General features: G+C 40.4%; 1 protein-coding gene across 4 annotated transcripts in view; it reads left to right on the top strand.

Annotated features, from left to right (window-relative positions):
• grm5b (glutamate receptor, metabotropic 5b) overlaps window positions 1-4235 on the top strand; it is a 77698-nt gene extending 73463 nt beyond the window's left edge. For all 4 annotated transcript variants that reach the window (XM_037775941.1, XM_037775943.1, XM_037775940.1 and 1 more), the window contains one exon: window positions 1230-4235. In XM_037775941.1, coding sequence (XP_037631869.1) covers window positions 1230-2328 — 1099 coding nt within the window. In that variant the 3' untranslated portion in view covers window positions 2329-4235. The remainder of the gene's footprint in view (window positions 1-1229) is intronic.
• The last annotated feature ends 10734 nt before the right edge of the window (window positions 4236-14969 follow it).

The following is a 14969-nucleotide window of genomic DNA, read 5'->3' as shown; positions in this document are numbered from 1 at the left end:
AGCTCCACTATAGATTAATCACACTAATTAACCTGACAAAGGGATGAGAGGAAGAGACGGTGGGGGGAGGCAGGGGACAGCGCTGAGACTGATGTGAAGCAGAGAAAAGTGGAGAAAATTGTAAGACAGAGGGAGAGAGAACCTGACAAAGACAAACGAAGAACATACTGTCTGGAAAAAATAGAACAGAAAATGAATTGTAATGAAATTAGTCTGCATATGAAGTCCAACTGATTTCCTGTGGTCGAGTCATTTAAATATGTTTGCATCTATTAAATGACATTACTCATGTGTGATAATAAATAGGAACTAATAAAGACCTGGCACAGTTTATGTAATGCTTTTGCCATGTTTGGTTTTGTTACAGTGAAGTTTTAAAACAAATTTTTACCTGTATCAAAATGTACCACTAACAGTGTCTTGGCTCATAATGCTAGTTGACTACTAACGGGAGCTTTTAGATTTGCTATCAAGATTAACCTGAACTAATGATGAGCAGCAAAATAAATTAATAATATAATTAATAAATGTAGTATTATTATTGGTAATAGTCTTATTTATTTATTTATTTATTTATTTATTATCAATTAATGTTTTGTTTTGAATTATGTAATTGTTTTTTTTTTTAATCATTTCCAAAGCATATCTTTAAAACCAATACATTTTGATAAAAAAACAGCACAATAAATTAACATGTATTGGGTTAACACATATGAAAATTATTGAAATCACTTACTGTAGTAAGAAATGTCACATCTACATTGTCTGAGTAGAATATTAAACAAAAACAACCGTATATTTTATTTGAAAGAAAGTGTAAATAATGTTCAGTATAAAATAATAATATTTATAATGCCCACATTCAGCTGCTAGACAGAAAGTAGAGTCTGCAGTTGTAAATGTTAAGAATATAATGTTCAGTGCTCCTTTTTTCATTTAGACATCCTGTTGTCAAACTAAAGTCTGGAGCTAAACACAACGTTAAACACAACTATGCAAATCAATAATTCACTTTTTGCTGCCTCTAAACTGAAAATAATGAAATAAAAGTATGCCTACCTTTTCGTTTATATAATCTCTAATCAGAAAATTTATTTTTCCACATCAAACTGACAAAAAAGGCAATAAGCTGCTAATTAACTGAAGGTGGTGAATCTAGCTCCAAGCTCTATAAACAGCCCCTTCTTTCTTTTCTCTCTTTTCCTTCCTACTTCCTTCCTGCCCTCCAGCTCCAACGGTAAATCAGTGTCTTGGGCGCAGACGGAGCGCAGCGGCTCACGTGGCAACCACCTGTGGCAACGGTTGTCCTTCCACATCAAGAAGAAGGAGAACAATCAGACTGCCGTCATCAAGCCCTTCTCCAAAACATCCGAGGAGCGTTACTGTGGAGGGGGGGACCTGCACCCACATATCCCTCTGCCCTCCCTCCCCTCCATGTCCTCCCTGTCCATTCATCCTGACTCCATCACGGACAAGACCCTGTATGACCTTTCTGAAGTAGAGGAGCGCTACTCCATCACATACCGGCCGCAGACGCCCTCACCAATCAGCACGGTCAGCCAGAGCTTCGGGGCAGGCGTAGGGGAGGAGCCCATGATGGTTGGTATTCCAAACTACCCTAGTAGCATTTGCAGTGGCGGCAGCAGCGGCGCCAGCAGTTGCGGTCCCGGCAGCAGTTGCGGCCCCGCCAGCAGCGGCTCTCTGGTCGTGGGGAGTGACGGCCGTTTGGTTATTGTGGACGATCACCCGGGACAGGGCCCGAGTTCACTGATGGATCAGATCAGCTGCGTGGTAAACCGTTTCACCGCCAACATCACCGAGCTCAACAGCATGATGTTGTCATCCTCTCCGTCGCACTCGCACATACACACGCCTCCTTCTCCTCACCCCGCCGACCCATATCTGTTGCCCCGTGAAATCCCGATGCCCCCGACCGTCACCACCTACGCCGACGTCCAGCCCCTCCCACCGGTCGAGTCCAGCATGGGTGGCCGGGGTGGCTGTCTCGTTCACCCTATTCCTCATTCACCTTACCCCCTGCCGCCGCCTCACACCCAGACCTCCCCCTCTCTCTCCCCTATGCGAGGAAACATGCTCACCTGCCTCACCAACTCCCCTCTGAGAAGGGGGGAGCTGGAGGAGGAGCTCATTGCTTTGACTCCGCCGTCGCCTTTCCGCGATTCCCTGGCATCTAGCAGCGGCTCACCCGTCTCGGAGACAGGTCTGTGTCTCCCCCCAGTCCCTTCCCATCCTCCCCCCTCTCCCCCATCGCCCAGGTACAGCAGACTGACGCTCAGAAACTACAGCCAGAGTTCATCCTCACTGTGAGGCACGCGAAGAAAAAAACGCAGAAGTGAGCAGGAGCGCTCAAAAACAACACGGTCAACTTGAGTGAAGAGTTTGGGATGGAAAGACTGAAATCCATTCGTCCCCTATACCGGGAGTAAAAAGTCGTGGAGGGCTGGTTGGTGAAGACACCAAGCTGCGACAGTCTGCTGTGTTTGTGTTTACATGTTTGCAGTGAGATGCAAGTATAAGAAGCTCGCCCACGTTGTATTTCTCATAGTGCAGTTTCTCACAAGCGGGGCGTCAAGAACTGCAAAAAAGGGCCACTATGACTTTGCAGAGTTTTCTGTAAAGTCACAAATCATTCTCGAAGGTCTAGAGCTACACATCATTTAGGTTTGGGTAGTGGCCTTAAGGTAACATGGCTATCAACTAATTAGAGTTTGTATGTACGTGTGTATGTGTGTGCGTGCGTGTGTGTGCGTGCACGAGTATGTTTTTGCTGTATCTTCGTTAATGAGATGTATTGGAAACATGAAATCGAAGAGTATTGATGATGTAAGACTCCTAAAAGCCTGTACGGACTAAATGGAGGCTATCAAAGGCACACATATATATTTACTGATACACACACAAACACATAAGGAGTGAGCACACACAAACAAATACAATGTAAGGGAAAAACACTGTAAATATATGAGAGGTTATGGATATTTTTCTGGTGATAAAATCCAACATGCTTCTGACAAAAGTGCATTGCGTTAACATACCGGACTGTATGTTACTCTGAAGAACTTTCTCGTCCAATCTGTCCCCTCTACATCGCTTTCTTTTCCTCAGTCCCTCTTTCTTTTATCCTGCCAGTATTTCAGTGTTTTTTACTCTTCCAGTTTGTTTTCTTCAGAAGTTTGAATGTATATTTTCTACATGATTCCTGAAGCAGTTGGGACCAAACCTTTTTGTACATCTCTGTCTATGACTCGAGAAAGAGGGAGAGGAGGGATTGACAAAACCGGGCCTCGTTTTACCATAAACATCTTAGTCATTAAATCATGTTCAGGTGGCAGAAATCTGACCACAAAGCGTATATATAGCGTGTGTGACATTTGGCAAAGCATAATGTGAGGCTCAGCTGGATCCCCGTCATGACATTTTCTCCATACAATGTGTCAGCATGACGCAAGTGTCATCAAAGACGGTGCTTTGAATGGGATTAATTGGAATCATCTCTTATGTTAGTGGGCACAGATTGATAGATTCGAGCTGGGAGAGCTTCTACCAGCGTCATCTGTTTGCTCAGGTGAAAAGACCTTTTTGAACTTCTCCACTCTTTTCAGACAAAGAGGGGCAGAACAATAAAAGAGGTTCATATTGAACGGACAGACATGAGAGTGGTATCGATCTTCTCATTCTCAGCAAGAAAGCAAATCAGTGAATTGCCAAAATGTCAATCTGTTGCTTTAAAGTAACATCTGGCCTCATGAGAGTAATCCCAAATGTCATACTTCATGCATTGTGAAAAAATGTTACGAGTGAACACAATCCAAGTGGTAATCACATTTTCTCTAAAAGGTATTTGGCAATAGTAGTATATCGTTTCCAATTGCAAATTTAAAGGAACAGTGTGCAACATTTTGGGGGATCTATCAATAATGCACAGCTGTAAGGGTTTATTTCACAACAATGTTCCGCTCCCTGTACATTATCCCGCTTATTACACGGCTACCTACTTAAGAAACTGCGTCCAGCAGAGGAAGGAGGCGTGTGTTTGTGCGATTGCGACGGAGAGGATGACAACATCATGCTGTTGAGCTCGAGGATGTTGGCGGTGAAGCGGTTTACCACGCAGCTGATCTGATAGCAACGGTCTGTTATACATAGCAATGGTCTGCTAAAGAAATAACAGACCGTACAAACGCTGTCATTGACCAATCAGAATCGAGTATTCAACAAAGTCATGTAATAAAATATTCATAACTATGTTTTCATTAATGTATACCTGAAACTGAGAATTGTTGTGTTTTGGTTAGCTTAAAATGAGCCCTTCATATCTACATAGGGAGCGGGTCGTCTTCACGGAGTCCGCCATGTTTCTACAGTAGCCCAGAACGGACAAACCAAACACTGGCTCTGGAGAGATCCTTTCATGTTTTTGCTTTACTTGAAGGCCACTGTAGTTCTTCAACATGTTTGTGAAACTGCGGTAACGTGAGCTGCAGAGTACAAAACCGCCAGCCGTCGTCTGACTTCGGTTCCTCCCTAAAGTAGTGTTATTATGGTATGGATGGCCTCTGAGCGAGGCGAACGGCGTTACCACTCGGCGGCTCACGTTCCTGCATTCTTAGAAAAGGGAGGAGAAGTGGAGGTTTACTTACTTGGTTGCAATCTGCAACCACACCGCTAGATGCCACTAAATCCTACACACTGTACCTTTTAATATTCCAATCATAAATATCTGTGTAACAGAACTGAACTTGCAAAAGACTGCAAAACCTAAAATATATAATTTGGCTATTTAAGATTTGTATTGAAATCCTATGCCTTTAAATGGAATATATATTGTACTTACATGTGCCAACACTTAAACAGGATTTGTATGTTTGAATGCATTCACTAAGATGCTTTTGAGAAATGGGGCCCTGGCTTTGTGACCGCTCCCTCCACAGAGGAAAACCCTCCGCAAAGTAAAGAGAAAACAAGAGTCAGAAGGTTGTTATACACAACACAAACATTTTTACACATTTTATACGAGGAATGTTATCTGCAGCAAAGACATGGATTCGTATATCTGACTTAAATACAGATAATTGGACTGTTGGTATCGCAACAAAAATCAGTGCTTCAAAATGTTGCCTGTGTATTATTGTCCATCATGATCTCCATGTTTCTTGCAGCACATGCATCCGTCTGCTGACTGATGCAGTCTGATTTCTCCTTGTGAGTGTCGTATATTCTGCTCTACAGTAGCCAGCAAGAACAAACTCAGACAAAGGGATTCTGTAAATACTAAGGGCATGCAAAGACAGTTCTGTTTTGTTTCAGATGAAAGTGAATTTATTTACATATCAACAAAGGTGAAAAAAAAAAGAAAAAAAGATGTTTTTGAACTATGTTATAACATCATACAGTACCAATATGTGTTACGACTACAGAAACTGTGTTACTACTCTGAATGTGTGAGTGACCATTCCTATTCAAATGTCTTGTAATTCAACAATATAATAATAATGAATATGAATATGATTATTGTGCCAAAGGGGTTAGGGAGGGTTTTAGCTTACTAGCTCGTGGGTAAATACGTGGTTTCATAAAGAAAAAGTAAAAAAAAGTAAATGTCAAACTGTTTCTATTGTTTTGGATATTTTCTATATAAATATTCCACATTTTCCAGTGTAAAAGCAATATTATCCATACGTATACAAGGTGCACATCTGAAGGGTTTTGTATATCATGTTTTAGATTGTTGTTCTTTTTCATCCTCCTGTAATATCTGGTGGACAATTCAGCAAGGAAGATGGCGGGTAGATAAGTTGACATTGTTCTTTATGTAATGAGAGCGATACATTTAGTCATTTCTAGTAACAAAAAAAGGTGCGATTCCCCTATTTTTTGCAGTGTTATTTTCTCACTTTGGGTTTTTTTCCCACTTTTTCCTGTGTTTTCCCGGTTCAGTCTCTGATCTAAACTCTTAGTCAGAGTCCAATCCACTGGTGACAAAGCTACTATGTGACATAGTTAAGGAGATGATTTTTGTGTGCCATTAATTGTTGCTAACTTTCTTTTGCTGTTTTTTTTTTTTAAAGAAGTGCACCAATTAAAGGCAGGGTTGGTAACGATTTTAGAGAAAAATAGTTATTAGTTGAAATTCGCATTACCTCCTGACAGCAATCAATAAATGAAATGATCTGGTATCTGTGGTTGTCGCAGGACTGTAATAAGCCCATCCAGTCATTACATTTGGCCTGAAAGTAATGATTGGACGGGCTACCTACCTGCCTGGCTGCGCGTATTCTGCCTGTGCACTCATCGTTCATCACCAGAGTCTTCCACAAGCTGCTAGCTTGACAGCTGTGAGTACTAACAATAGCTATGTTCGGCGTTCACGTTCATTATGATATGTTTATGTTCATGATGATCATTTTGGGGTAGTGGCTTTGGAGGGAGGCCTGAAGGGACTGACTGTCAGTGTTGCCGACTTGGCGACTCTCTCTGTAGATTTAGAGACTTTTTCGGCTGGATCATTTTTAAAAATCTAGTGTACTCTTGCTAGTTTCTCAAGATCGCCCACCCTGCCTTTAATTAAGATGCAAAACCTGGTCTGGTGTCCTCCAGTAGCTACAGTATGTCTCTACAACTCAGAGCAAGACTTCTTCTTGGGTCCCAAATGGAAACAAAGTGGGTACGCACAATCAGCATCTGAGACTCATGAGAGGGTTCAAAATGTACACAGAACAAAAAAGCCTGAAACAAGAACTGTTAGTCATAATTGTTGACACAATTGGTTCCTCATTCTCGCTCATCTAATTTTTTATAATCGAGGCCGTGACCTGTTGTCAGAAAACGAACCAACACTATTGCTGAAATGTTATCGGGGAGGAGTTGTTTTTGTGTGCTGCTGTCACTGGAAGAGTTTAAAACATGCTGAGAGTGTAACAGGGAGCTTGCTTCAGCACTTCAGCTGCGTGTTATCAGCCCCCCTGGGTGAGGCTCGACAGTTGTGTGCTACCTCTGCAGAAAAAGACAGGATTGGTGCTTACATCTACTGCTATCTTATTCTCTTTAAGGGCTCTGTGACACGCATCTTATATTAAAATCAAGTAGTCATTATAAAGGATATTGGTTGAGAATCCTGGCCTCGTATATATTTGGTGTAAAGAGATGCAGGTATTGACTTGTAAGCTCAACATAAACTCACAGAACCGCGGGGAGATAGAAACGAATCTGTCATCTGTTGAAGCATTTTGACAAAAATACGATTTCAGGCCCTCTCGCATTTGAATCCAATCTCTTTAGTTGTCTGGGGATTTTTACATCCAGTGAACTTTGTAACATTTTCCATGACAAATGCGCAGTGCCTGTATGGAAATGAAAGAAGTGAAGCTACAGTATTAATGCAGACAGGATATTTTGCTTTCTGCACTAATCCCATTGCTCCATATTTTACCTCGAGGATCACAAAAACGCTACCACTCATATTAATCTGGGGAGATCTCAGTTATAGATATTTCCCCATCATGTTCTGGCCAAATCATCATGATGATGATGAGTACAATCTTATGCTCGCCAGGAAGATGATCTCCTTATGATTTCTACCCCAAAATGCTGCGTAAATGCACTCTAAAGAATTGGATTGATAATCCCCATGCTCAAAAATACTTTTAATCCAGATGTGCTCATCTGCGGATCGGAAGGAAAAAACGACACAAGGTCATTTATTTTATACTTTGTGAATGAAAACATAAAAGCAGTCCTGATTCAGAGCCAGATGTACTGTATGTAATTCCATGAGTTTCCCTCCAGTGTTAAACTGCATTTTAAGCAAGCAAGGTTTCAGGGTGCTTTATAATTTAGTTTTGGATCGCGGAAATCAGCATCTGTAGTCAGATTGGTGATGTACTGAGGAGACAGTGCTATGTGACAATGGAGCAGCCTCTCCCACTGCCCTGCCTGATTATTTGATTTGATACAGAAAACTATGTTTACCGTGTAAACACCACGTAGACATAATGGTTGAATGCTCTTGTCAGGGCAGGCTGGTAGAAGTTTGTTTTGTCAGCCCACTGTCACAGGCTCTCACGTAATTATTATAAATAATGTGTCATGATGAACACCTTTTGTGAGTGTAATTTGATGGATATCACAAATCGTTCTTAACCCTTTTAACAGTGTCAATGCGATTAGTAAATCACAAGATGTTTATGTGAAGAGAGAACAAAAGTGTTGGCCTAAACCACACTTAGGGAGGTGTTGAGTGGGGCTGGGTATTGAAATTCTTGAGGCTTCTTCTCTGTATTTGCCAAGCAGTAAATCCCTTCATATTTATGTTAATTCTGGGATTTTCTTTTTTCTTACACACAAAACAAAATAAATCAATGAGCACTATGGATAAAATCCTAACGAAACGCATCCCTACGAGTAAATGCTTCAAGCAATTTAGTAAAAAGTGCTTATTTAAAATTGTTTTTTTTATAGCAAAAAAAAACAGTAAAGGCGGGAAAATCAAAAAGACGTATTATTAGAAACGTTACCCAGCCCTACTGTTGAGAATGGCACTTTCTTCATCGGATAAATCCACTTTTGCTGCAGTTGGTTTAGTGAAACTCGTGGCCCGGGGGGCTGACAGCTAGGTGTCTTAAAAATCATTGACAGTATTTTTGTAAGTTTGTCCAAAGCTGCTGATTTGAATGTTGCTTTTTATAACGGAGTAAAGATGTATGTTTTAATATGCGGTTGTTTCCTCAGCCAATAGAGTACGATTATTTTAGGTATAGTTGGTGTAGGTTATATAGTAGAGAGGAGATGGAGTTACGTAATAAGACATTAGGTTCTGTGTTATATTGATTACAAGTAAGAGAGGAGTTTGTGTATGTATTTATGAGAAAGTGGAATAAGTTATTAAGCAGGTCTGTGTGTGTCTTTAGGGCATTATTGTTTTGCATACAGAGCAGGCAAGTTGCAGAATTTACAGTATTGTGTATTGATGGTTTGTGAGATATATTTAGTTAAACTATTTATAAGAGAATTAAACCAAACTGAGCTGTGATATGACACCGTATAACACAGAGGTATCGTTGCGGGGCATGATGGGGGATCAAAGAAGCACCGATGTGGGGGATTTCTTTGAAAAAGTCAGATGAGACATGGTTTTATGCTGTGTGTTTTTTATATTCTTCATCTTGTTTGGATTACTGCTGCGGACACAAACACAAACAAAATCCCCATTAATACCCCCTGCTTTAAATTCTGATGAGATTCTATTTTCAGTAGAGTATTAGTAGAGATATCAATAAGGAGATGAATGTTGCCGAGAAGTGATGTTTACATTCCTGCTGCTCACTTGAGATAATCAAGATTATCGTGTTTAATTACCGACTTCAGTTGTCGTGACATGTTACAAGCTTGTAAGCAAAACGTACATGTTTTGTGTTTTTCTGGAACACCGAGGTGGATGATCTGAGCCGAAAAACAAATTTCACTCATTTCTCGACGAAGGCAGCTCATCTGCATTTAAATTAGGGCGCTGTGTTGTTTTCCAATATCTTTACAACCCAGGTTTATCAAAACCGTAATTCAACTGAGCTCATTGGAGCGGCTAGTGTGGGCTTCGTTTTGATAAAAAAGAAAATGATGATGGGCCACCGTAAAACGTAATTAAAGGGAAGCGGGATTCTCGATAATGAGTGTGTAGAACGGAACATATTTTTTCAATATTCATCTAGAGGTATTTATTCACTTCAGGCAGAAAATGAGTATAACTGAAATTCTAATTTATGATAGATGTATACTAGTTATTTATTTAAGAAATAACAGCAAAGTCAGGCTTGAATTGCAGCGTATCCCCAGACTCCAGCAGTGTTTTATCACGCTGTTGTTAACATAAGCTCCTCCACTATGTGCCAACTTTCTCTCATCTTTTTTTTATTTCAAGTGCTTCTGCATTTTTTTAGCTAAGGGTGGATAAACACTACAGCAATTTGATTAAACTGGAGTTATATCTACATGACCTTATGTGGTGAAAAGTTCAAAATGTTTGTAAATGTGATAAAGATGGCCTGAATTTATCATCTTCTAAAGAAAGCCTTGTAGTGTTTATCCACCCTCAGGGACACTTGATAGTGAACATTACCTTTTTTTTAAAGATTTGTTTTGTTATTGCATTTTATTTCCTCTGATGTTCAGAACTGTAGAATGTAATTTGATGCTTTATATTGGTGTGATAATGGAAGATGGTTTTATATTTGGATATTTGATTCTCTATTCAGCTTTGTGAAATGTGAGAATACTCTGTATGGCTCTAGCTGTTTGGAAAATACAGTATGTTTTTAAGTGGCTTTTTAGTGGGGGTTGGTAACGGGTGAGGTTGGGGGGGGGGGTAGTAGACGTCTAATTCAGGCAGATTTTATGTTCGATCACTGTTTTTGCCCACAAATTAGCTTTAGACCAGCCTCAGCCATTACAAAATTAGATATGATTTGATAACTTAATAAACTGCTTTCAGTTCGTGCTGAGATCCAAACTGGATTCCACGTTGTTTTGTCGCTGACACTGGGGCCTCGTTCACAGGCTTTTTGGAGGCTCCCAACAGACCTGGCAGCGAGAACAAGAGCTGTTCTGGCCAAACAAGAGTTCTTCTCATCTCCCAATTAATGAATCTTTATCGTCTCGCTCCAAATTGGCCCTCGGCGGTGCCTGTGAAGGCACCTCTCTGAGCTGCTCTGTGGCCGTTGGGAACCGTAAAGAGAACGGAGAGTAGGCAGTGTTAACAAGATGCTCCCTGTGCTTTTAATATAACTATACAGTGTTTTTGTTTATCAGAGGACACGAGAAATGAAGAGTAAGGAGCTTTTTAGAGGAGCCTGGAGCACAGGTTCACATATACATCCTATTTGGATGTGTCTAATGTTTTCAGTTGTTTTGGAGCAATAAAAAGCACATTTAATATTGTATCAAGATGAAGTACTAGCCACTTCCACCTATTTATCTTAAATGAGATTCCCAAAAAAACATAAACTCTGGCACAATTGTGGGTACACTATATTCATAAACTGTATATTCAATATATTAAACAGGACCTATTATGCTTTTGTGCTTTTCCCCTTTCCTTTAGTATGGTATATAGTTTTTTGTGCATGTAAAAGGTCTGCAAAGTTACTTTCAAAGGGAGTTTTTCTTCCATAATGTGGTGATGTCACCATGTAACACTTTGCATAATACCTGCCTAGCGGCTAGTTTGGCACGCCCTCAACCAACTGGGCACAGGAGCTCAAACAGAGCGTTTCAGACGGAGGTCGAAAAGAGGTGCTGCAGCACAGCTCAGCCGGTATGAGAACATTAAAGCATGTAAACATGTTCTAGAAGAAAAACGAAATACAAGTATGCACCTGAAAATAAGCGTAATAGGTCCTCTTTAATATTGCAAGGCTGGAAGTGCAGATGCATTAATGGGATTTGAGAAGAACCAATAGCCTACAGAAGCCTGAGCAAAAGGAGAACCTGTGAGCACTAGAAGTATTCAGTATAAGCATTTAAGGCAGCTCCAGCTTGGTGCACATCCACATACCAGGACGTAACGCTGTGATTTTGTAACTGTTGTGTAAGGAAACACATGAATTACATCTTTTGTTGAGCACTCCTCCTCTCTGCAGAAACACTGTGCCGCCACAGCACCTTGGCATTAACAGGTGGATTTTTAAAAAGTCCCCATAGTTTGACTCGCCGCAGTCGAACGCCCACACACTGAGCACCAAGAAAGAGCGAGAGTAGCCTTCTTTAAATGGAACAAAAGAAGTCACAGGGCATTCATTAACTCTGACTTACAGCTCCTCATGATAACATGGTTCTCTTCGTGTTTTTTCTTACTGGCATGTAACGCAACAATTCTGGGACCCTCCAGTCAGTGCGACCACCACACAGCAGTGCTGTGGAGTCGGACAGGAGATATAAGATATGGCGTGGGTCGGGGAAAAAAAACAAAGACAAAGAAAGGGTTTTGCTTTATAATTCATTTTTTTGCCGTTGATAAATCATTGTGTAAGTGTACTACAAAGTACCTTTGAATCATTATTGAAATCATTATTAAAAAAAACTATGATTGAACTCCTTGTCTTTTCCATCTTTTTAGTCAGTCATTATATAATAAAGTCACAACAATTTAATACAGACCATGTGTACTAAGATGCAGTATACAGAACATGCGGTCAACCCATCTTTGACTATGCTCACCAGGGCTTTTGATCAAAAACATCTGGTCAGCTATACACATAACTAAAACAGGCTATGTATTAAACAGGATTGTTGCATATTAATTGATTAAAAGTGTCACTGCAACATTAATACTGGAAATTCAACATGGCAGATGTATGTTTCCAACGGGAACTGAAGCCGTTATCTATGCTCTCACCAAAGCAACCAGACTCCATGGAAAAACAGTAATTTTACCTCACCGAACATGGGGGTTACTGGTCTACCGCTGCCTTGATTGGTTTGTTTGTTTGTGCTATTGTGTGACTTTGGTGAATTCGAACTAACCAAAGTCACACAATAACACAAACAAACTAACCTATCGAGGCAGCGGTAGACCAGCAACCCCCGTGTTCTGTGAGGTGAAATTACTGTTTTTCCATGGAGTCTGGTTGCTTTGATGAGAACGTAGATAACGGCTCCAGTTCCAGTCAGAAACATAGACTGTATAGCTGTCTCACGGCAAGGTAAACCGGTAAAAATATTCTAAACATATCGTACACTTAAACTTGATTTTTTTTTTAGGTGGACCTTTATTTTAGGTAGCTAAAATATGTTTTGCTGCCGGCCTCGTCCACAGCAGTACATTGCTTTGCTGTGTACTGCTTCTCTAAACTGGGGGCGTGCTGACCATCATCTACTGTAGGTAATACTAGACTATGGATAAGTACCTTAAACAACCCCGCTTCAAAACACCCAAACTATCCCTTTAAATTCATTTTTTGTCAATGTCATTCTAAAACTGTTTGTGTTAAATGGGTTCCTCACAGTGGCGTATTTGACGTATCAGTTTTTGAGTTTGGGAGGAATAAAGCACTAGTAGTAGCAGATACATAACAGATACATGGATCCATAAAGTATTTTCCCACAGCATCATTCAATTACAAAGAAATAAATTGTTTCAGCAATCATCGTGCAAAAGTTAGAAAATAACCTGTGAAACTGAAACATAGACCTCATACGGTTCCATTGGTTTTATTTCTTACAGTATTTGGATAAACTCCCAGTTTGATCGCCCACAATGAATGAACTCAACAGTCTGTGAGTCTCTGGCCTACATGTCGATCCCAGTCAGTGGAAGCTGCTAGACAGCACCTTGACAGCTCCTGTGATATTTGCTTCCTCCTCCATCTCCTTCAGTGTCACACTGACACAGCTCCGCTTTGAATCAGCCCCCGAAAACATTTCATTTAACTGAAGGCATAACAAGGTCAAGACAATGAAATTACCCTGCCAGCTTTCATTCTCTCCCCCCCCCATCTCCTCGTGTTCTCCCCACTTCACCCTCTTATATTTGCCTCTGTCCCCCTCCTTTTCTTTCTCTTTCTCCAACGCTCAGTGCAGAAATTGCTCTCCTCAAAATGAAATCTCCAAATTGTCGCAAATGACCCGCTATTCAAGTAAATGGAAGGGATGAGAAGGCAATGAGCAAACGGCAGGAATGCAAAAAAGGAGGAACAAATAAAAGGCAAGCAGGTAGAAATTGGTTTGTTATTACAATGGATGCAATTTGGGCAACATGTAATATGTTCACAAACACATTCATCAGCTCTGCTCAGCCATTGATGGGTTTATTCAAATATGACTGCATCAATATTTGTTTCGGTCGTCTCCTGTGGGATGCTCACCTGTGTTTGTCTCTAGAGGAATATGTATTGATTTAACAATCTATGTGAATGTCATCATTAAGCTCATGCTCATGCTCATTTTCAGGATCATACTTGTATTTTGGGTTTCTACTAGAACATGTTGACATGCTTTAATGTTATAAAAACACATTCTTTTTCTCATACTGTCTGTCGAATATATCTGGATTCACCCTACATCTGAAACGCTCCGTTTTAGCGCCTGTCTCTTTAAGACCCCTTCCCAAAAAAGCCCTGTCTGCTCTGATTGGCTCGTGAGGTTATTTCATAGTTTGTGGGTTGATCGACATTCCAGATACCCAAATGTATGTGCACAAGTGTGTTCTTCATGATATGTCCCCTTTAATAACTCAGAACTCTAGAGTTATCTAAGATGCAGCATTTTTCAATTGGGCTGTCAATGCGTTTACGCAATTTCATTTTAACGGCACTAATTTATTTAACGTAGTAACGTAACTTGTGATTTTTTTGCTCGCAGTGGCCTCAGTTTCAAAGCTGGAGTGATACTGCTATCATATGAAACTAGAAAACCTAAGGAATTCACTGGTACCAGTGATACTGGCTTGTTGCAAAGGAGGCTAAATAATGCTCCAAACTTTGGCGAGGAAAAATTGGCATGGCCATTTTCAAATGGGTCCCTTGACCTCTGACCTCAAGATATGTGAATGAAAATGGGTTCTATGGGTACCCACGAGTCTCCCCTTTACAGACATGCCCATTTTATGATGATCACATGCAGTTTGGGGCAAGTCATAGTCAAGTCAGCACACTGACACACTGGCAGCTGTTGTTGCCTGTTGGGCTTGAGTTTGCCATGTTATGATTTCAGCATATTTTTTATGCTAAATGCAGTACCTGAGAGGGTTTCTGGACAATATTTGTCATTGATTTGTATTGTTAATTGATTTCCAGTAATACATATACACATACATTTGCATAAAGCAGACATAGTTGCCCACTCCCGTGTTGATAATATTTTAAATAATTGACAAATCTCCCTTTACGGTACATTTTGAACAGATGAAAAATGTGTAATTAATTTGCGATTAACTATGGACAATCATGCGATTAATCGCG

Source organism: Sebastes umbrosus, chromosome 7 (assembly GCF_015220745.1).
Source record: "Sebastes umbrosus isolate fSebUmb1 chromosome 7, fSebUmb1.pri, whole genome shotgun sequence".
NCBI lineage: Eukaryota > Metazoa > Chordata > Actinopteri > Perciformes > Sebastidae > Sebastes > Sebastes umbrosus.
Note: the sequence above shows the minus strand (reverse complement) of the source record. Positions and strands in the feature narration are given on the sequence as shown.